The sequence below is a fragment of the Ochlerotatus camptorhynchus genome, unplaced genomic scaffold (genome assembly GCF_037179485.1).
Source record: "Ochlerotatus camptorhynchus isolate MF236.1 unplaced genomic scaffold, CSIRO-AGI_Acam_v1.1 ptg000689l, whole genome shotgun sequence".
NCBI lineage: Eukaryota > Metazoa > Arthropoda > Insecta > Diptera > Culicidae > Ochlerotatus > Ochlerotatus camptorhynchus.
Genome location: NW_027041166.1, coordinates 495874 through 520310, shown reverse-complemented (window position 1 = coordinate 520310; position 24437 = coordinate 495874). Strand labels below are relative to the sequence as shown.

The 24437-nt window shown below is 39.9% G+C and overlaps 1 protein-coding gene across 1 annotated transcript; it reads right to left on the bottom strand.

Moving 5' to 3' along the window:
• Window positions 1-73: 73 nt before the first annotated feature.
• LOC135714663 (carboxypeptidase B-like) lies at window positions 74-1587 on the bottom strand. The gene is made up of 3 exons (XM_065238044.1): window positions 1452-1587; window positions 665-1397; window positions 74-607 (listed from the first exon to the last, which is right to left on the bottom strand). Exons 1-3 carry the CDS (start codon window positions 1538-1540, stop codon window positions 107-109), a joined length of 1323 nt encoding a protein of 440 aa, XP_065094116.1. The 5' UTR covers window positions 1541-1587; the 3' UTR covers window positions 74-106.
• Window positions 1588-24437: the final 22850 nt, after the last annotated feature.

The following is a 24437-nucleotide window of genomic DNA, read 5'->3' as shown; positions in this document are numbered from 1 at the left end:
TGGACACCGGATTGACTCCGTTCCGATAAGAACGCATTGAAATTAGTGTTGTGTATTTATTGTTTATTCGTTTGCGATTTATTGATCAATTCATGTCCGATAAGGACTACGGAGCTGTATTATTTTTACGATTCGAACCCAATGGGATAATTTTCTGTTCACCGGCAAATTTGCCGAATACTTTGAACATCTCGAAGGCTTCCTTGCTAATTTTCTGCATTTCCGCAACACTGATAATGAATCCATCACTGACCATGGCGCCACACGACAATTCCAGCGTGTATACGTACTCAACACCGTAGCTACCGTAGATAAAATCATCGCTTCCGTTGGCTGGATAGAGCAAGAAAGATGCACTTCCGACGGCATATTCAGGGCCACCGATCGCTTTGACGGCCTCAGCGGCCTTGTCTCCCAGTTCCTGCAATTGAACCTTATTCGGTGCATCAACGTAGTCGTACCCATAGGGATATAGGATGTAGTCTCCGCATGAATGTACCGCCAAGTAGACCTTGGTAGCTTTTGCATAATTCGCCATCATCAGCATGACGGCTCGTGTTTCCAACTCTGATCCAGGTGTGGGACCTGCATATCCAGATGAACATTGCTAAAATCGGTGTAGTTCAGTATGATGACAACCATGTGAAGGAGAATTGATACTTACACTACCATAATACTTCCACCTAAATGGAAAGTTCCTGTTCAAATCCGTTCCGATGCAGAGCATATTGACTGGTGCTCTATTTTTCCTCCACAATCGATTATGTTCATACGTGTACACATAGCCATCCGGATTAACCACCGGCATGATAACCCAGTTGGTTTTGTTCAACAGATCCATGTTCTCCGCAGAACGCTCCACCAATTGATGGATCAGGTAAAGCACAGACATATGCCCCGCCCATTCCCGAGCATGAATTCCACCGTCAATTAGCACAATTGGACGAAAATCATCCACCTCTCCGTTAGTACTGATAGTGATGACTTTTATCGGGCGGCCTTCATATGATTTACCGTAGTCCTTCAAGCGCACTAAACTTGGATACTCTAACGCAAGATAGTCCAAGTACTGATAGATCTCGTCCATGGACCAAAAGTAATCAAAACTAGCTCTTTTGTCAGTCTGTTCAACGCTACGACGCTTGCGAGCACGGTTTTGGTTGTAAACATGTTCACGATCAATCACACTTTGAACGTCGTCGTATAAAACTCGATGCTTGACGTTATGATCACTCAGGTACGCCCTCAATGAATCATCGTTCCAAGGACTAACCATCACCGATGAATTTCGATCAAGAGCAGGCGGACTCCAGAAATCCAAATCCAACTCGCTGCTCACCCGGTGAAGCAGCTCCAATTCAGCACGTGTCGACGGTTGCACATCGTACAGTTTATAACTGAAAAACAGAATGTCAGCTACTGTCACATAAAACAAACTAAGCGCAAATTACTTTTTATACGAGACCGCGATATCATCTGCACTGAAAGCAGAGGCCAACAGAGCTGATAGCAGCCAAACTGCACCAAAAATCTGTATCATCCTAACGGAATGAGCGCGACCGTCCAACTGATAAACCAAGCAACAGACGATCGCTCGACGTACAACTTCGACACAAAACAACCGGTTTATTGGACTTTTATAGCATCTGCTTTGTTAGCACGCAAATGTTATTAGATGGAACGAATCGTTTTTGACCCATCGCACCCATTTGAGTTGGGAACCATCGCCAAGAGGAATCCCCACAACAAGGGAAACATTTCATAGTGTTATCTCAAACCTGCATAGATGGAACAAGTAGAGTAAATTTAAATTGATTATGATGCACATAAATGGAGCGCTTTACGTTACACACGTTTTAAAAATAACGTGTAAAGTCATGAGATATGTAATGGAAGATCTTAAATATTGTACGAAACACCCATCTTGCTAGCAAACTTGTAAGGAATACTTCTCTCTAGTGCCTAGATTATGTGAAATGAGATTCAAGTTTACACTCATGGCATTATCAAGTCAGTATCAATTTCCCGCACAATTGGGATCTTTAATTTTGAAAAAAATATCGGTTTTTACGGTTTCGTTTTCTGAGCACAACGATATTTATTCTAACCCTTAGACTTTCATCTCGAATAACTTCACTGTTTGACACTCCCATACAAAATCCAACCTAGGGGTGCTAAGATGGTGATTTTTTAATGTAACAGCACTAATTTAAAATATTTCCATTGTACCAAAATTGATGAAATTTTAGATTTCGGTTCCAATTCGGCTCTTTAATTTTGAAAAAAAAAATATAGGTATCTGTTACTGCTGAAAAAGCTTCGTTTCGTGAGCATAATGATTTTTAAATCGAACATACTTCAAAATAATCACTTCGCTTTTTGACAGACAACTAACAAATTGACAGCTCACCAAGGGGTGCTAAAATGGTGATTTAAGCCAATGTGATCGCAGTGTTCCAGTGCTGTTTTGAATTGACGTAGAACTCTTTGAATCTAACCATTCTGCCTAATAAAAACCGTCATAGAAAGTCTCTAAGTCCAACATTTCGTACTCTGTTTTGTTCCATGCGCCTTGCCCATGTTATCTTCCGCGTAGACTATCTGAATATGCAATTAATGCGTTATCTTACCTAGTCGGGTTCATAAAAAAATCGCGTTCAGTGCTTATCAATTTAATTGCACAGACATAACACGACCGATGAGGATGGTTATCTTGAATTGAAACATTGAAGGTACCGTAAGCTGGGGGAAAATTGTTCGGATTTTTCCAATAAATCCGCCTATGTTTGCAACAAAATGATCGGTAATTTCGGAATTCGGAATTTAATCGGTAATGTAATCGGAATTTAAAGAACTACGTCTACGTATTTGATTTCTATATGGGGGTACACTTTGTGACAACCGAAAATGGAACATGTAACAAATTAAGAAAGATTTTGAACGTTAATAACTCAGCTGCCCCTGGTCCAATTTCAATAACTTTATCACCAATCGATCAGAAATATGGCTACGCATCGATAACAATGCTTCCGAATGTTGATTTTCAACAAGAAACTATTGAAAAACTGGTAAATGTCCAGCATTGTCCAAAAGCGTCGAATTAACTAACAAATCTACGAATTACCTACATTAGACTGATGCAAAATTTGAAATTTTTGCTCCACAGTGCTCAAACGGTTCCAAATTGGGCCCTGATTAGGCTCTTAAAATTTGAACTCATTTAGTGAGAAACTGACTTGGCACAAACCATTTGAAGATTATATGGGAATTACTATGGAGAAACCATAATTTCGATTCATATCTATCTCAAAATTCACCAGTGCACTCTACTTTAGAAAATGATAGCTGAGCTTGTCAAAAAACTTTGTTGAAGACCATTTTTCGATCAAATGTAAGGAACAAAAGTTATTAATGATTCAAGTCACTGATGCCTAATTATTATGCTCATTCAACTGTTCAGAAGGCAACATTGGTGATTATGGCGCGTAGAATAGAGGACAAAAATCATGGCTACTATGTCACACTGCAGAATACAGAGTTGCCCACATTACAGTTGCTTGATCTTGCCATAAGATTATTAATCTCTTAAACAATTAATAACTATTTAATTTGACGTTTGGCTTAAAAACTTTATTCTGCAAAGTTGTAGCTGATAAAAATTCCCATTAGAATAGCAATATAATTTGTTAACAGTACAATATGTAAAAAGGCTAGAAGACAATGAACAAAAAGTTTTGTTTTCCCAAAGTAATTTCCATATAAACTTAAAATGGTTTGTGCCAAGTCAGTTTCTTATCAAATGAGTTTTAAATTTCGGAGGCTAATCAGGGCCTGATTTGAAACCGTTTGAACACTGTGGAGCGAAAATTTCAAATTTTGCATCAGTCTAACCTACATGCATATGCTGCTTCCCCAGCACAGTCGTCAGAGAGTAGTAAGTAGACGATACAAGTCGAAGTGGCATTCGCCTCAGATCCTCGGGCGCGTGCGAATAGGGAGGATGGAATTGCGTAATGTTTTGCACACTCATCGCCATACTCCGAACCACACGCTCCCAACGGCCACACCACTGTGTGGTGGTGTTCGGTCGTTGAAATTTGTAGCAGCAGTAGCAGCAGTAGCGGTTCTTTCGGCGTGTGGCGTTGAAAATTGTTCTGCAGTAACAACGCAAGACGAGCTGCAGAGCCCACATAAGCAACCATCAAAGGAGGAAGAAGCTGCACCGTTATGCTATGGATCGGAATCAGTAGCTCTTCGTGAGTCATCTATGCCAAGCGTGTCACCCTCGTTCCAAACGACATACAGTTCGACAGCCTCATCCGTGTTGGACACCCAGCTCAGAATTACTCAACCATCACTACAAAACGGTCCTTTTCAGGGCCACCAAAAAGTATTACCAAGAGTATTATTTGGACATTGGTCAAGGTCATCAGTTCCCGCAAGCAGCTAGCTATCAAGGCTCAACCTGTCTATAGAAGGTGTGGAATTGTAGGCAATTAGTTTTTCCTCGGCTTTCATTCCGTACGATTCATTTCTTTCGTTTAATCAATCACCCTTGCAGTGACGTCGAAAAGATTGTTTCAATCGGCGCTTACATATGAAATTTAATGTGGTTAATAGAATTTTTTGTATGTTATCAAAATTTATAAATGGTTTGCCACTAAATGTTGAGATAATTTATTGATTATTGAATTATCACACTGTATACCATGATAAAGCAGCCTGTTTGTGAGTTTTTGCCTGTTTTCAAGTAACAAATAATTTGTTTTCAAAAAACAAATCGCCAGCTGGTATTTCCCGAATGTTGATTTTCAACAAGAAATTATAGAAAAACTGGTAAATGTCCAGCATTGTCCAAACGCGTCGAATTAACTAACAAATCCACCAATTACCTATATGCATATGCTGCTTCCCCAGCACAGTCGTCAGAGAGTAGTATGTAGACGAAACAAGTCGAAGTGGCATTTGCCTCCGATCCTCGGGCGCGTACGAATAGGGAGGATGGAATTGCGTAATATTTTGCACACTCATCGCCATATTCAGAACCAAACGCAAATTCTTCAAGATAACCACCATCCGTCGTCTGGCTCACCGTGGCGGTGTCTGACGTATCTCCGGTCTGATTTACGAGGTGTGCTGAAGGTGTTCCTGAAAAATGAAATGATGCTGTCACCTACACTAAACACGCCACGCGTAAGTGGCCATGGATGTCATCTACGTTTTGAAGTGACAGAGACGCACTCTGTTTGGTTTCGGAGGTTAAATCATCACCAACTTTGGCAACAAAACGGCTCTTTTCAGGGCCACCAAGTTCAGAACCAACGTTCACACAAAATGCTCATGTAATCAAACTGGAAGCAGGGGTACAAATTATTTTGATCAACCTTGATCAACTTTGAATCGCCACGGCCGGATATTTTCGATGGAAGAAGCAACAATCTAGCATCTAATTCGACGAAGACGGCAGGAAACATTTGTGAAGCCGAGTTATTTACGAAAGAGAGTGTCGATGAAGAGAATCGATCAATGTAGATAGGACCTATTGAAAAGTGACGCGAGATTTGTTTTCCGTACTGAGCTCCAATGCTACCGACGCCAGGGAGGCAGCCCCCACACCTGGACCCTACCAATCCACCCATCAACTCAACCGGGAACCAACGGCTTTACTTCCCGAAGGAAGGCGTGATCAGAGATGTTATGCCTTAGAACATGCCGGTGGCGCCGACTGAGATTGGACCCAGGCCTGCTGGGATGAGAGGTAATCACGCTAATCACCAGCGCCGATATCTTTCAAGGTGATATCACGGTGAATGAGAACGACCCAAATTTGAGGTTAGTTATCTCAGAAATAAGAAAAAAAAGTGCAGGAAATCAGCGATGAGTAAATTTGCCTCATGTTTTTCCAGATTTGAGAAAAGTAAAGATTGGATCCACTCAGTTTATTGGTACTACTTCGAGACTGAATAAAATTTTCGTCAACTTCCTCATTTTCTGGCAGATTTTTTAGGTTTTCCACAGGAAACCATGAGACAAATTTACTCATCGCTGAGTTCCTGCATTTTTGTCGATTATGAGTGAACTAAACTCAAATTTGGGTCTTTCTCATTCGCCGTGTACGCAAGAAGAAAAGAGCCAGTGTCGCTACTTGATAGCAAACTACTCATAATGGGAGGAGTCTTAGTAGCTTTTATACCACTTGGTTGCACATCATTCTGCTTTAACCTGTATTCTTTAGTGGGAATGACACTGATGAAGACTGCACATTGTAGTCGAAATACGTATCTGTCATGGATACCAAAATTAATTAAGTGGAATTAAATGGAAGATAACCTTTTTTTGCTGTTTTATATCTGTGCTTGTTTGTCCATATTCAGAACCAACGACCACACAAAATGCTCTCCAGAGTTGTAATCTTGTAACCAAACTTGGAAGCAGGGGTGCAAGGGATTTTGATTGATTCTCTTAATCAACTTTCTCTTTGAAAAAGTTTACTACAAATTTGGTACGCCTACAATTCAAAAACGGAAAGAGTTGAGATAATAGATAATTGATCAATTAAAAGAACTAAATGCTCTTCACATTTATTCCGCCCACTAGCAGTCCTATGTCAAGCTTCCGTTCGTGCCCCTAGGCACAGACCCTTCTACTTTTTTAAGCCTGGTTGGATTTCGGTTCTATCGTTTGAAATGTGTGCTTTGATTTTATATAGTGGAACTTGTTGAATCCATACGTGAAGGACGAACCTATGTAGTTAATATTTACAACAGTAGGTATTATCATAGAATTTTGATTCTTCTGTTTTGCCGAACTGAATTTTGGCTCCTACTATCTTTGAAAAAAGGCTTGTACTTTATAGAATATAACTTGCTGAATCCACACGTGAGGGTGAGAAAAATGAGTTCTCAAAAGTACGTATTTTCATAGAAACTTTGATTTTTTGTTCTTTTTCAATTTTTGGAATAGTATCTTCACGAGTTTTTATTTATTGGCAAAATAAAAAAAATATGACAGGCCTTCTCCTAGGCCCCCTACAGATAAGTTTTCTAGCTACACCATTGCTGAAAGGTTAATACCACGTTCACATTACAGCGTATATCACGTGATATACGATGTCTTGCAATGAGCACTCATACATCTAGTTTTCACTGGAAATCCTATGTATGAGTGCTCATTGCAAGACAGCCTATATTACGTGATATAGGCTGTAATGTGAACGGGGTATGAGATTATAAAAGTTACCGGTTGAAAAGTATGTAAAGGATGTTACGATCAAAATTTAGTCGACTTAACGCATTTATTTTAATCGTGCATTTAAAAAACCGGATTTGGCATCCTGCCATTACGGAAAAAAGGCCATAGAGTGGTGTGCCGCTTTGTTGGCCGATGGCGCCCAAGGACAAGAACATTCCCAACACGATTAGGCTCAACTGAATTAACTTTACAGAGCAGCCACTATCCAATAAGTCTCCTCCATCAGAACGGGATCCGCTTCCAGTGGCAGTATCGCTGGGGCAAAGTGCTTCCATTGCAGCAATGGACGCAAAACGTGGTCAGCACTCACACACTCATTACGAAACGATCGACCGAAAGAACTGCTGATGAAGAACAATGAGGAGGACCACAAAATGGTTGCTGCCGAGTAAACAGACGATTCCGTGACACACATCGAGAGCGGCCTGCATCTGTCGACAGCCTATTTAAACTGTTATGTGTAAATAAATACTTTAATTAAATCCAGACATTTTCAATAAAAACGACACAAAAGGGATTGACAACTCAGTTGATGACGAGCGCAATGAAAACAATCGAAACCATTAGATACTAGTATCTGATAGCGATAATCGCCTGGTTGGGTTTTCTCAGAGAATTTATGATGACGGACATCGGAAATATGGTTACCTAAACCGGCATTGAAAAGTATCGAAATATGACAAATGTAATCATGCTTACAGTTCAGATATGTCACTTCAATCATCTGACAAAATCATACACAACCATAGAATTATCTAAACCTCTGCTAGAGATAACTTTTTAAATTATTCACGAATGGAAAATACGACATAGCAAGAATATTTTCCTGTATCGAACACTATTATGTGACATCCGATTGATGACCTTGACAAATGTCAATAAAAACTCTAACAAATTTACGGTGCTCCTGAAAAGGACCGTTTTGTCGTGATGGTTGAGTAATGCTGAGCTATTAGGGTGTTCAACACAGGCTGGTGAGATGTATGTTGTCTGAATGAGGGTGACGCGCTTGGCATAGATGACCCACAGCGACTCACGAAGAGCTATTGATTCCGATCAATAGCGGTGCGGCTTCATCCTCCTTCTATGAATCCTAAGCAACACACTTCCATAGAAATGAGTTCCTGCAACTTGATTGTAACTGAAATAACACAATTCTTCAGTGACAAGTGTGCTGCTAGGGATGCTCATGTGGATTGCAGCTCGCTGCTTGCAGGCAGCCTTTCGTTGTTTACCGGAGAATAATGTTCAACGCCACACGCCGAAAGCGCTGCTGCTGGAGCTGATGCCAACGACCGGACACCACCACACACGGTGATTGGAACTGAGGTTGCGGTTGAGGGCAGCCTTGTTAGCTAGCTGCTTGCGGGGAACCTTTCGTTGTGTCCTGGAGAACACCACCACTTACCACGCCGTGATTGAAAAAACACCGTTTGGTGAGACCGGATGAAATTTAACTGTTGATATCTGTGTTACGGAAATCGCTTTTGCAGGCAGTCGGTGATACTTTTAATTATAATAGCAACAGTTGCACATTCGTGCGATTTTCATAAGTGACATTTTGAAAAATGATAAGGTTTTAAATTTTACGGATATTTCTGATCAATTGGTGATAAAAATGGTTGAAATTAGTCCAGGGGCAGCTGAGTTCTTAACGTTCAAAATCTTTCATAATTTTGTTACATGTTCCATTTGTGGTTTTCACAAAGTGTACCCCCATATAGAAATCACATACGTAGGCCTACGTCAAATCCAAGAAACAAAATTGCACACGTTAAGGTCTACTGTTTCAGCTATTTTTATAAAAAAAATTACCCTTTTGACCTTCTAGGATGTTTGCTCACAAAAGACCGATAGCCACATAAACTTAAGACAAAAGCAGTATTTTCTATTGCTCCAGTGAGAAGATGCTATCTCGTAAATTATAAGAGACTAGCTGAGTGTGCCCGGTCTTGCTCGGGATTCGATATTAGCTTGAGTTTATGCGCCGATTTAAAAAAAAGCATGCTATGTTGTACGTAGCCCCCCCCCCCCCCCTATTATCTAAGGGGCTACTCCCTATGATTATCTCCTTATACCCCCACACTCGCCCCACATGCCTAATTTGGTTCCATTTGCTTGATTAGTTCTCGAGTTATGCAGAAATTTCTGTTTCATTTGTATGGGAGCCCCCCTTACAGAAGGGGGAGGGGTCTCGAACCATCATAAGAACCTTGCACGGCCCCAAAAACCCCTGTATACAAATTTTCACGCCAATCGGTTCAGTAGTTTCCGAGTCTATAAGGGTCAGACAGACAGAAATTCATTTTTATATAGTTGGTATCAGGTTGCCGAACCCTGTTAGTTGACAGATGCGAGTAGCGCTTGCACCAACACAAGTGCGCACTATAGTATAGGAGTAGAAAAATCGAGTTGGATCACAACCTTTTTAGAGTAGTTAGTCGCAGTTTTGATCGTCACGTTGCATGGAATAAAAGCATTGCATGGAACATTATTATTATTATTTAGCTTTATTAAGGAGGCTTTCAGCCTTGGGCTGGTTCGCCTCCAATTGCATGGAACATGAAATGTTTCTGTTAGTGGATGAAATCAAAAATTCGGTTGGTTTTTGAAACGTGCGTGGATCCGGAAAGACATTAAAACACAACGTAGGGCCTGGTCACCGCTCAACGGAACAGAGATATTAATTTACTTTACTCAACAAAAATTTGTATTTCAGCAAGTCCTAAAAAGCATCTGAAGATCACTTTTACTGAAAAATTAAAGTTAAAAGTGAGAGCTAAAAAACTATTTTTTCTTTCAAGATCGCCCTAATTTAAGACATAAAAATTTCTACAAATTGAGAACGGTAAAAAAAATAACTAAGGAGCTTGCAATCATCTCAGCTACAACTTAGCTGAAGATCATGCGTTGTTATTTTAAATTATAAAAAAGTTAGTTTTTCTATAACCAAAATTTGAGGACCACCCTAATTTTGAAGACGGCCAAAAGAACAAGCTTTAGAAGTTGAAAAAGTTGATAAAAGACACTACATCACTTAAACTTAAGATAAATACACTAGGACCTTTGTTTTGCTGAATTCCTATCCTGGACCACTGTGCATTTGTCTGTCTACCTCTGGAAATTCTGCCTTTTTCCCTCCACCCAGTTTTCGTTCACATTTGTTCAACCTCAAAGTTGAACTACATTTACTAAGGTGTTCGGTTAGTTGATCAAACGCCGTTTGGCTGAGTGTAAAGTCGAATACCATTCGGCTGAATACTTGAGGAGAATTGATCACTTTTCGTACAAATCTAATTTTTGAATAAAGTCTGGAACGCGCAAAAATTGGTCAACTTCAAATTGGTGTATTTCTGTTAAAAATGCATAAAAAAAACCTGAAATGCTGCATTTGGAAGTTGAGTGTATATACAATGGTTGCTATGATGAGTTTTCACCGTTTGCTTTCCAGTTTTCAAAATGACGGCCAAGCAAGAAGAGCAGCTTGTCAAAATTTTGCTAACGCAGCAAGAGAATCCGTTCTCACACGCCAAGTTGGCAAAATTGCTGGATGTGGACAATTCGACCGTGAAAAACGTTTTAAAAGTGTTCGGGGAGCGTCTGTCGACCACCAGGAAGCCTGGAAGCGACGGCAATCGTAATCCGGACGTGGCAGCGACGACGAAGCCGAATCCTAACCTCTCCACCCGGGACGTCGCTGGCAAGCTCAATGTCTCCCATACTACTGTGCTGCGGGCCAAGAAACGAGCCGGGTTGTCGACGTTTAAGAAGGTGAAGGTGGCGAACCGAGATTACAAACAAAACACGTCGGCAAAGCAGCGGTCCCGAAAGCTGTATACGAATCTGCTCACAAAGCTCGACTGCGTCGTCATGGACGACGAAACTTATGTGAAGGTGGATTTCAAGCAGCTTCCGGGACAGGAGTTTTATACCGCATCAGGAAAAGGGAATGTGGTAGAAATTTTCAAAACCATTCAAACTATCGAAGTTCCCGAAAAAATATCTCATCTGGCAGGCCATATGCACGTGTGGTCTAAAAAGCGGCATTTTCATTACTACGGGAACCATCAATCAAGAGATCTACGTCCAGGAGTGCCTGAAAAAGCGGCTGCTACCATTCCTAATGCAACATAATAGACCTGTGCTGTTCTGGCCGGACTTGGCGAGCTGCCACTATGGCAAAAAGGCAATCGAGTGGTACGATGCGAACAACGTGTTTGTGGTACCCAAATACCACAACCCTCCCAACAACCCAGAACTCCTCCCTTTCGAACGGTATTGGGCCTTGGTCAAACGGAATCTAAAAAAAAGACTAATAAATCCATGGAAAACGAGCAGCAGTTTAAATCTAACTGGCGTTCGGCGGCGAATCAGGTCGATGAGACCACTGTGCAAAATTAAACGGAAGGGGTTAAGCGGAAGGCACGGCAGTTTGGATTAGGCAAACCAAAAAAAAATAAACGAACATGTATTTCTTTAAAAATATGAATTGAACTACCGTTCCGATTCAAATTTCGGACGAATCAAATTTCGGACACTTTCATTTTTAATTAAATATTACATCCAGTTAGAAACAAAGTAATAATGTTAGATGATCGTGAAGGGCACTAGACAAAAAAATTTAAAATTACAAGACATGTGGATCATATTCGACCGAGATAATCAACTTTTAAAAGTGTCCGAAATTCGAGTTTAAGTGTCCAAAATTTGAATCGGCACGGTACCAAAAAAAATAAGAAGATTTTTGTGAAATAAATTTTGACTGAAAGGAACGATTTTTTGGCGACCAATTTTTGCACGTTCCAGTCTTTATTTCAAAAGTTTTTCAAAATTGTATTCATGAAAAACACTTTCGACACTAATTAAGCGATACTCTGAGAGAGTCCAGCATGTAAATAAATAAGACCGTTTATCGATTTGTAGTTGATCAGAAAACGGTGAAATAGTATTCGGCCTGATAGCGTTCAGCCAAACGGCTTTCAGCTAAATGACATTCTGTCAATTGGTTTTCGGCTAGATGACAATCAACCAAAAGACCTGAAAACCACTTTAAACCTTTAGGGAAAAGAAATAACCATGTGAAATTATATTTATCCGAATGGAAATAAGTTGAATTCTTATTTTTGACGTAGTTTTTTTAAATACGTGCTTTCATATAAATAATTACAGAAATTCCCCGTTTAATATTTTTCGACAGAAAACAAAATTAACAATTGCAACGAAATTCTAAGATTCACGCTAACTTTTTTCTTTGGAATGACCTTTAGATGATTGAAGCAAAGAATTATCGATCGTCAAAAATATAATCGATCGTCAGTCGGTTTGGACGCGTCTTTTAATCATTCCTAGCCACGTGCGTTCTGTGCTTTTTTTGCGTACGTTTCGTTCTCGCTGTATTAATTTCGCGCAATAGCTGTTGGTTCCAACGGCGTCGGTGGTGTAGTGGTAAGCGTGATTACCTCTCACCCCAGCAGCCTGGGTTCAATCCCAGTCGGCGCCACCGGGATGTTCTGAGGCATAACATCTCTGATCACGCCTTCCTTCGGATGGGAAGTAAAGCCGTTGGTCCCCGGTTCATGAGTTGATGGGTCGATAGGTAGGGTTCAGGTCCACGGAAAACAAGATCGACGGAAAAAACAAACCAAAGGAAAAAAAAATAGCTGTTGGTTCCGTTCGTTTCAATATGAATTGTGAAATTTGTTCATTTGACTCTTCCGTTGATTTGCTGATGTGAAAATGCACTGGCTGCATACGCACATTTCATGCAGCCTGCGCAGGAATAACCGTACAGAGGAATTCTCTACGCAGGAAGGACAAAAAAAAAGTAGGGGATTTTAATTCTCATCTTCTACCATGCTGTGACTCGTGTCAAGAGCATCTGCTAGCAAAGTTAGAATTCAATCGATTAGCGGCTCAACAAAAACTTCTAACGGAGCAACTGCATGCCAACACAGAGGTGACACGTCGTTTCGCGATGCAGCAAGAAAATCTTCAAATTGTCCAGGAAGCTGTCGAAGGTCTTGAGATACTGCTGGTAGGCATAAAAAATGAACTGTCCGCAATTAACAGAAACAGCACCTTAGCTGGCAGTGTCGTTGCCATCAAAAATCACACTACATCGCTTTTCGATACAGCAATGATGGCAACGAAATACATTGTCTACGTCATTGAAAACTGTGACGTCTGATATATGCACCGAGCTCCGAAAGATCAGTAATGAAATAAATCAACTGAACCAGCTGTCGCTCGACATTTCGGCAAGTTGTTCCATGAGCTCTAACTCTGTGCTGGAACTCGATATTCTTGACGAGCTGAAGTCACTGTCAGCAAATATAGCCTCAACATGGAGCGCTGCACCTTTGCCTTCGCCATCTGACTCGTGCCCCAGCTTGGAGCTGGAATTAAATAACAACAACGATGACTCAGGGTGGCGTCTACTTGGAACCAGGAAGGTATGGAAGGCAGACTGGACCGAGTACGATGCCCGAAAATCACGCCGTTTGATACAGCAAAAATAGCTGGAAAGGCTTAGAACGTGACGAAAACAAAACTTGCTCAGCAACAACAACAATTTTGGCAACAACAACAACAATAACTTATCTAACAATTATCGAAACATAAGCGGCGCCGGTGGTGTAGTGGTACACGTGCTTACCTCTCACCCCAGCAGGCCTGAGTTCAATCCTAGTCGGCACCGCCGGGATGTTCTGAGGCATAACATCTCTGATCACGCCTTCCTTCGGAAGGGAAGTAAAGCCGTTGGTCCCCGGTTCATGAGTTGATGGATCGATAGGTAGGATCCAGGTGTGGGAGCTGCCTCTCTGGCGTCGGTAGCATTGGTGCTCAGCACGGAAAACAAGATCGACGGAAAACAAATAAAGGAAAAAAAAACTATCGAAGCAACAACACTAACCGTAATAGTTTCCACAGCAGTGATATAAATCGCAGTAACTTCAACCACACTAATTACCACGATAACTACAACAACGATCATAGTAATGTTCACTTCGTTAGTCAGAATAGAAACAACCTACTGCCACCTGATCGAGAGCATCGACCCACAATGCAATTCCAACGAGGGGAAATCTTAAACCCCTACCCGGCATGCGATGTATACCCACTAGACTGATGCAAAATTTGACTTTTTCGCTCCACAGTGCTTAAATGGTTTCAAATCGGGTCCTGATTAGCCTCCAAAAGTTACAACTCATTTGGTTAGAAACAGACTTCGCACAAACCATTTTAAGTTTACATGTAAATTACTATGGGAAATCTCAACTTTTTGTTCATTGCCTTCTAGTCTTTTTCCATATTGGGCTGCAAAACAGTTCGATAGCCATTATTAAAGAAAAATTTCTCAGCTACAACTTTGCTGAAGATCGTTTCTATGTAAAACGAGACAGAAAAAATTATTAATTATTTAATAAATTGGTAAACTTATGACATGATCAAGCAGCTGCTCTGTAGGCAACACTGTATTTTGCAGTGTGACATAGTAGTCATGATTTTTGTGTCCTATTCAACGCCCCAGAAACACCAATGTTGCCTGCTGATCAGTTGATTGAGCATGATCATAAGACATCAGCGCATTGAACAATTGATAACTTTCGATCCTTGCATTTAATCAAAAAATGGTCTTGAGCAAAGTTGTAGCTGGGAAAATTTCCTACAAGTACAGTTGAAAGTTTTTAAAGCAAACCGATATGGTGAATTATTAGATAGACATGAACAAAAATTTTGGTTTTACCATAGTAATTCCCATACAAACTTCAAAGGGTTTGTGCCATCTCAGTTTCTCACCAAATGGGTTCAAATTTTGAGAGGTTAGTCACGATCAGATTTGGAATCGTTTAAGTATTGTGGAGCGAAAATTTCAAATTTTGCATCACTCACCCACGTACCGTTCCAGTGCACTTGCCGGGATGGCTGCAACTGCATCATGTGAGGCGTGTGTATGCAGGAATTCGTGTTTTGTACGAAATTGACGCACCCCTTGGAGGAAGACAATGATCCGGCAGACCCCGACATTATCCAGAACTTGACGACTTCTCTACATCAAGGAGAGGCACTCGTGTTTTCTACGAAACTAACACGCTCCATAGAGGAAGAAAATAAAGAAGATCACGACGATTTGCAGAACGAAACAAATTTGGAACATGGATCAGGGGTAAATAATTTTGATAATAGTTCTATGAATGACAGGTTGCCATCAACTTCTTCACCAAATCTTCAGACCACTACAGAAATTTTGGTATATTGTCAAAATGTTAACCGCATGAAAAGCGCCGGCAAAATGAATGAAATTAATAAAAAATATATTAAGTTCTACTTACTCTGTCATAATGGCTAATGTAACAAGTTGGGATGAAAATCGGGAGGTGGAGTATTAATTGCGATTTCGACTCAATTGAATTCAAAAATCGTTATGGCTACTAAATTTAAAGAGTAGCAAGTAGCAGACGAAACACATGTCTTTGCTTCTGTATACTTTCCTTAAATCAATGCTCATAAGGACACGTATGGTAAGTTTTTTGGAAAAGCGGAAGAAATTTTGTCTAAAGGGTGATACGGTCAAAATTTGGTCAATATCAACTTTACGTATTTCTTTCAATTTTGCATTTAAAAAACCTGAACACCCCTCATTTTGAAGGTGTGTGTGTGTAGAATGTTGCTCCTATTTTGATTTTGGAATTCACTCTTCAGTTGTCAAAATGCCGTCCAAGCAAGAAGAGCAGCGTATCAAAATTTTGCTCGCGCATCGCGAAAATCCGAGCTACTCGCACGCAAAGTTGGCAAAATCGCTAAAAGTTGCCAAATCAACCGTTACAAATGTAATTAAAGTGTTTGGGGAACGTCAGGAAGTCTGGATCGGGGGGAAATCGAAAACCGGAAGCCGCTGAGACGACAAAGAGAGTTGCCGGTAGTTTCAAGCGAAACCCTAACCTCTCTCTCCGAGATGCCGCAAATAAGCTGGGTGTATCGTCTACAACCGTGCATCGAGCCAAAAAACGAGCCGGACTATTGACTTACAAGAAGGTAGTGACTCCAAATCACGATGATAAACAAAATACGACGGCCAAAGCGCGATCCCGGAGGCTGTACACGACGATGCTGACGAAGTTTGACTGCGTGGTAATGGACGACGAAACCTACGTCAAAGCCGACCACAAGCAGCTTCCGGGACAGGAGTTTTATACGGCAAAAGGAAGGGGAAAGGTAGCAGATGTTTTCAAGCACATGAAACTGTCAAAGTTCGCAAAGAAATATCTGGTTTGGCAAGCCATCTGTACCTGTGGCTTGAAAAGCAGCATTTTCATAGCTTCCGGGACTGCCAACCAAGAAATTTACGTGAAAGAGTGTTTGAATAAACGTCTGCTGCCTTTCCTGAAGAAACACGGTTGTTCCGTACTGTTTTGGCCGGATTTGGCATCTTGCCATTACGGTAAAAAGGCCATGGAGTGGTACGCCGCCAACAACGTGCAGGTGGTTCCCAAGGACAAGAACCCTCCCAACACGCCAGAGCTCCGCCCAATTGAGAAATACTGGGCTATTGTCAAGCGGAACCTAAAGAAGACCAAAAAAACTGCTAAGGGCGAGCAGCAGTTCAAGGCAAACTGGCTTTCTGCGGCGAAGAAGGTGGACAAGGTGGCTGTACAAAATCTGATGGCAGGGGACAAGCGTAAGGCCCGGCAATTCGGATTTGGAAAAGCGGAAGCCTAACTGAATATTTTTCCTGAATTTTATACTAATTGAACTTGAAAAAGAAATTTAATTTGATTTTTTAAATTAACGATTTCACCGATTTACACGCGTTTTCCCTTGACCAAATTTTGACCGTATCACTCTTTAGTTTATCCCCTGAAGTAAAAGTACATATATATCTGGGGACTTTACCCACGCAATGTTGACTTTATTTCTGATATGGGCAATGAAAGCATCTTACTTCCAGTTATTGGGGAAAATGAAACACTCCTTTTCATTTTTGATAAAATTGCAAATTTAGGACTTAATCAAATTAACCACGTGAAAAATCAAAAAAATTGTTATTTAGACCTTTTATTAACAAATACTTATGAAGATTTCTGTGAGACTGAATCGTTAATTCCCATATGGAGAAATGAAATGTTTCACACAGCAGTAGAATATTCTTTATTCGTTCACATAAATGAAAGAACCAACGACTGCGAATTTGATGAAATCTTTGATTAAAATTCTGCAAATTATGATAACATTAGAAATAGATTGAACATTGTCGATTGGCAAGCAATATTAAGAACTACAGGAAATGTTGAATGTACAGTTGACGTATTCTACAATGTGTTGTTTGAAATAATACTTGAAGAAGTGCCAACTAAAAGAAGAAGACGTCAGAGTCATGCAAAAAATCCGGTTTGGTACAACAAGGAACTGAAAAATTTAAAAAATCGAAAGCAAAAAGCGCACAAATTTTATAAAAAAATATAATAGTGAAGAAGCTTTGGCATACTATTTAGACATTTGCGATCAGTTAAATTTGGCCGTCAATATGGCATTTGAGGAGTATAATTTAAAAATTGAACTTGAAATAAAATCTTGTCCTAGGAACTTTTTCAATTATGTGAAAACCAAATTAAGATCTGATAATTTTACATCAAAGATGCATTTGGACGATACCCAAGCAACAATTTTTGTTTTATTTAAGTTTTATAGCAGTTGATATAACCAAATTATACAACCTTCACTGACGACCACATTGCTTTAACAATCTCATGAGAACCGCAATACAGCCATGTCATGGCCAATTGGCCCATTTTTAATGCAGTCATTAAAACTTGATATGCGAACTACTTTAGGAGCATAGGATTTATGTCAGTTTTATCACACTCTAGACGTGATTGTTAAAAATGAAAACATAAAACCTCCTCCAGGTCAGAAAGTTTTAACAGCCTTCTAATGACTACCATAAAACTATATTACAACCGCATAAATCGCTCCTGAAGAAGTTGATAAAACATGATACGCAAAACATTTTGACAACTTTGAAGGTTTTAAGTTGGGGTTTTTGGATGATAGTTAATATTGAGAAATATTTTATTGTGGTTTTATTCTTTCGATGTTTGATGTGAAATCATGATCCTTGTCAGTTGGTAATAATGGATGATATTATTGTACATTGAAAATAAGACGACTTTATTATAATTTTAAACCAATCTGTATATGCTTCACAGCATGCCGTGCAATATTTATGGTGATTATTATACCAAATAGGAGCATAAATTTAGTGCGCCATATGAATACTAAAATATAAGGATATTTTTAATTTGTCTGCATTAGCACCATGCATTAAAGAGTCATTCAAAGATTATCTATTTAGTACAAAACTGTTACTACTGTTGAGCAATAACCAGTCACATATTATTTAATTATACATAGACGTATGAAAGTGTTTTATTGCCTATCAATTAAAGCGTAATTATTCATACTGTGTGAAATTTGTTCATACGGCGACATTTTTTTTCGTTATAACTTGCTACTCCTTAAAAATACCTCAATATAACATATTCTCCTAGATTGGAATTCTATAGCAAAACATAAACCTAATGGTTGTATCTTAGCATTTCGTAGTCCAAATTGAGAGCGTTAAGTTATATTTAAGCTATATAACTAGCTTGCTGGTTTTATTCGGTACAGCGAATCAAAACAAAACAAAAACCATGACCACCTGTCAAAAAGTCAACATTCCAAGCGATCCTCCTATTTTCGCTTGTAATCAAGATGTAAGAAATGCTTATTGGATCCACTAAAAGCTTTTTCAATACAAGGTTTAAAGCCGTGATGTCAATACTGGCCATCTCCAAACGGATTTAGTGAAACTGTCGGCGTTGCTTTAAGAAGGGTTTGTGGATCTTTCGGAAGTGTATCGGAAAGCCGCTTGTTCAATATTTTTAAGAGCTCCTTCACCGCACTGTGCCTTATGTAGGGATCGTATAACTGTAGTTCCTCCAGGAATTTCATATTGTCGATCGTCTCATCTTCATCGTGTTCAGAAGCACTGAAGGGGTTTTCATTTCATATATCTGAATAGATTTGTTTTTTATAATGACAAAAAATTTCAGAGTATTTTTTGTTGTAGCAGTATATTTCTTATCTGTGAATCTTAGGCCTCTGATAAAGATGATAGTTGTAATGAAGCTTTAATGAAGGTCTAAGACTGCTTCATGTTTTATATCGGTCATAAAAAGTGTACCATAAAACATAATTGTATGTTTTGTTTTGGTTTTATTCTTCAGTTATAAGTAGTGGTGCAGAACCACCTTACAGCTACCGTTAAAACTATGAAGTCTGAGTTTTAATTTAGTAGTCATAAAACAGTTTTATAGACGACTTGACGGCCTGATTTTATGACAAGCACACAAAACCGTAATGCAACCACAGGCTGGAAGGGATGCTATGATAAAACAATGATAAAATAAGAATAAATCTTCCAAGCATTTAGATTGTTACTTGGGTAGGGTAGGTGAGAACAAAAGTGCAAATTTCTTCCAAGAAATCTACACGACGTTTTCAGAAGAGGACCGTGACAGTGAATATTTTGAATCTTATCCAGAATTTTCAAGAGACTTCAGCGTAAGTCAAATCAAGGCTCATGATATCATAAAGGGTTTAAACAATTTAGATGCATCTAAAGGTTCTGGCCCAGACGGTGTTCCGCCAGTTTTTATGAAAACTTTAGCAACTGAACTTACTGCTCCATTATTTTGGATTTTCAATATGTCACTGGAATCCGGAAACTTCCCTAAAATATGGCAAAACTCGTTTTTAGTGCCTATCTTTAAATCGGCAAAAAATCCGACATACATAATTATCGTGGTAGAGCTATTATCTCTTGCATTCCGAAACTTTTCGAGGCGATTGTAAATGAAAAACTCTTTCTTCAAATTAAATACAGAATAACTACTATGCAACATGGCTTCTTTAAAAGCCGTTCAACAGCTACGAATTTGCTCGAATTAATTAATTATTCCTTGAATGCAATGGATAACGGAAACCATGTAGAAGTGTTGTATACAGATTTCAGCAAAGCGTTTGATCGAATTGACATACCCATGCTTCTTTTTAAACTTCAAAAAATGGGAATTCATCACGCACTCCTCAAGTGGCTTGAATCACATTTAACTGACCGCCCTAAAATAGTAAAATACAAAGGAAAGACATCAAATCCCGTTGATGTCACTTCAGGAGTTTCTCAAGGCTCCCATATAGGTCCGCTTTTCTTTATTATCTTCGTCAATGACATATCTTCCATTATTAAAAAATTGAAGTTTTAATCTATGCTGACGACATTAAACTTTTTTTGGAAATAAAAGACGCCAAAGACATCATCACATTCAAAGAAGAAATACAGAGATTCCATACTTGGTGTAAAAAAAAAACCTGCAACAATTAAATATAAAAATGTAACTCAATTAACATTAGTAGAAAACGAATCCTACCCGATATAACAATCACTTTAGGAAACCAGATCGTAGAAAAGTTTGATAGAGTCAGGGATCTAGGTGTTATTTTGGACTCAAAACTTACTTTCACCGATCATTATAACACAATTATTAACAGAGCTAGCAACATGCTTGGTTTCATAAAACGTTTCTGCTATAACTTTCACGATCCGTATACGATAAAAACATTGTACATTGCTTATGTAAGATCGATATTAGAATATTGCAGCATAGTTTAGTCTCCTTGTTCAATCACCGTCCGTTCAAAAGCAGTTTCTATTGGATGCACTCCGCAAGTTAGGTTGGACTCAAGGGGTTGGTCACTCTACACAGTGTGCCAAAATCAAACTTGGGCACACCCGGGTGCAATCATTGGCGTTGTTTGGCACCCATGGTTACAATTTTTATGATCTTTAAAGCTACTGGCAACACTGAAATCTTTCTGCGCCTGCGCAGTGTGCAGTGTCAAAATGTTATTGATGTTGCCACTCCTAATCAAATTATTTTCAAAACAACCGTGAATCTCCACCAAGTCTCGCCATGGATTCTCAAAATCGTTACACCTGTGACGGCAGTCACATCCACATTTCCTTCCAGATGAAGAACAGCTAACAGCGGTATCTTGACCTGACCGAGGTTTCCGGCCATGGCTACACGAACTAGCGATGCAGCTCCCACGGCTGCGACTGCGGCTGCTTCCAATGCTGCTGCTGGTCCGTCTTTTTTTTACGAATTTTAGAGGAAACGGAACAGCAGCAGCAGCGGCAGCATTGGAAGCAGCAGCAGCTGTGGGAACTGCATCGCTAATTAGTGTAGCCGTGGCCGACGCTGGAAATCTTGGGCCGGTCGCGACAAGCGGTGCTTGAGTTTCAATCGAAAAGTCAACAACCAAACAAAAACTATACCATCCGACCATTCGAACTGCAAGAATACATCCATGGCGGTGGCTGCTACACCAATCATTCCATCGTTAAACATATAATGGCGGAGGACCGTCTTGGCAAAATCTCAAATAGTTCAACAAATTATTTTTACTCCTGCCTTTTTGCACTTCCAACTGACAGCTTCATAATGAACGGGAGTTTTGTGCATTTGAGATCGATCGCGCTGTGGTTGCACTTCATGATAGCGTTCACCCCCAGGGCTACGCTCGGGAACTCGACCAACTTCCGATTTCAGCGGGAACATTCGCACTTGCGACGGGTGGCAGTCCTTGGTGGTGAATGCAGTCAGCAGCAGATCCTCGGACGGCATACGGGTGGGGTATTGAAGAAGAGGAGAATGCGATTTTTGCTGGCCTGGGAAGCGATTGTTTTGGAGGCGCTGAAGACCTTGAAGCTGATCGAATTGTCCTGCAGCGGTGCGTCCTTCATCAGTCCGACGTGTGTTCCGGTCGGTGTTGGTTTCCAGTTTTCCGACGGATGATTCGGTGCAAATCCGTTTCCTCCACCAGCTCCCAAAAGAGTTGGTTGACTAATGATTGACGTTCGGTGTGCGGGGTCGGCCTTCCGCCGAAGATGAAAAGATCGTGTAGCAACGAAGCTCGTCCGTCGTCCGTTGCAGGCATTCCTGGAGACGGATGCATCCAGTGTGTAGTCCCAACTGGAGTCCGTGTCGTTTTTGAAAACATTGAATAACAAAACAAAAACAAGAGCTGTTAAAATACCGGGTTGCCAAACAAGGTATTATTCACAAGCAATCAAATGTCAGTTCAATGACTTTTTGGCACTGCCGGTACAGCTGCGGCACACTGAGGTACACTTTTAAAAAAGTTGGCGCAAAACAAGTGTGTAGAGTGACCACCCCTTGGTTGGACTGTATTTCCTCTGCCATCTTACACAGGTCGGTGTATGCTCATAAATATCCAAACATTAAAAAAGCGTCGTGAATTTGCTATGATTTCTTTCGTAAACGATACCGTATCACATCGCATTGATTCAATAGAACTATTGTCATCCTTAAATTTATATACACCATCTAAGCATTTACGAAATGAGTCTGACGTGTTTTTCTTTTGCTGCGTATTTTTCGTCAGCGAATTAAACATTTTTGCTTTAAATTTGTTAATTGGTATGCTGAAATTTAGTTTCAAGTAACATAAAGTTAGCATTTAGTGATATATCGTGTGTTGCCTGTGATTGCCTTGAGTGACTCGGTTGACCTTGAATCTAACCTCCAAAATCTACGACGCAGCTTAAATTATATTGTTCGGTGTAGGTTTTCAGTGCTTCCCAGGAGCCCGATTCTAAGAGTTCGGATGGCACACTTTCGGCGTGTAGTTCTATTGAGAGATTCGTCACGCCCGGGAACGTGCTGATTACGTGTCCGTCGCGAGTGTTGGTGGTGATTCGGTGGCTGACGTTGCCGTTTATCAGTAAGTTTTCCACTTGCAAAAGTGCTCGGCTGCTGGACTCTCGCCGGTGTCGGAGATTGCGAGCAATATGAAAGATGCCTCACTGGATACGCCCAAGAATGGACGGGTGGTAACTGGTGGTCGCGAAAGGTTCCTTTGGAAAGCACTACACGGAGAACAAATTATAGCAGACGAAATTATTTTTCCGGTCAAAATAACTATATTGTTCAATTGTTTTAGAGATAACCCGATACTATAGTTGATATGACTATATATAGAGGGCAACAACTATAGTCCATAGTTGGTTCCTCGGTTGGCTCAACTATATTTTTCAGTAGATGAACAAACGTCAAACTTCAAAATACAACTATGTTTTAGTTGATTCAAGAAAACTTTTGTTAGGTAAGCAAAATTGTACAATGTTTATTAAACGAACTGCTCTTCATTATCGACATATTAAGGAAGTTTGTTTTGCTTCTTTATGGATTTCAAAAACACAACTGCAAAATCATAAAAAAGGTGAACAAGAACATTCAACTAAGATTTGACCCTTGTTCATTTGCGTGAGAGCCAGCTGTCCTATTGCCTGCTCTACGCATCACAAGTTAAAAGTATGTGGATTTATGATGATCACTTGAAACCAAATTATATAACTAAATTACATTTGACGGTTGTTGTAGATGATCAAAGTTATAGTTGAATTGAGTACAAGATGAACAGTTGAATCTATTAGGTAGATATGATTGAGTTGATGGTCAAATTAATGTTGGAATAACTATAGGTTTCTTTCAAACAACAATATTTTTCCATGTGAAAGTAACTATTAGGATTGTTATCTTAACTTAACGAATTTGTTCTCCGTGTAGACGTGAACCTCCCCCTACATGACCATGGCAATGCAAGACAATTTGTGTTCGTTGAAGTAACTATTACGACAAAAGTGAATCGCGAAATGAGATGCAAAACGTAGAGAAAATTACGGAACGCATGAATTTGGAGGATCGAATTAACATGGTGGGACCAGTCCAAATACTTTTTATAATTAAAAAAAAAAACATAAACTAAATACGTGCCAGGATTCAAATGAACTTTTTGAAACTGGAAGTGTGTGTGTAATACTAATATCCAATTGATAGAGGTAATACATACATGCGGGGCTTAATGTAAGTGAAAGTAACCTCGGAATGGGCGTGACTCTCCAGACCTTCTGAAATTGATTGCTGGATCTGCAATAGAGCTATCACCAACAATCAATACGAAACTAACGATTTTAAATTGGCTCACTACTTGACTAGCCTATTGGTCCCAAGCAAACGATTAACGTATCCCATTCTAGTCGAAATGCTAGTACTACGCAA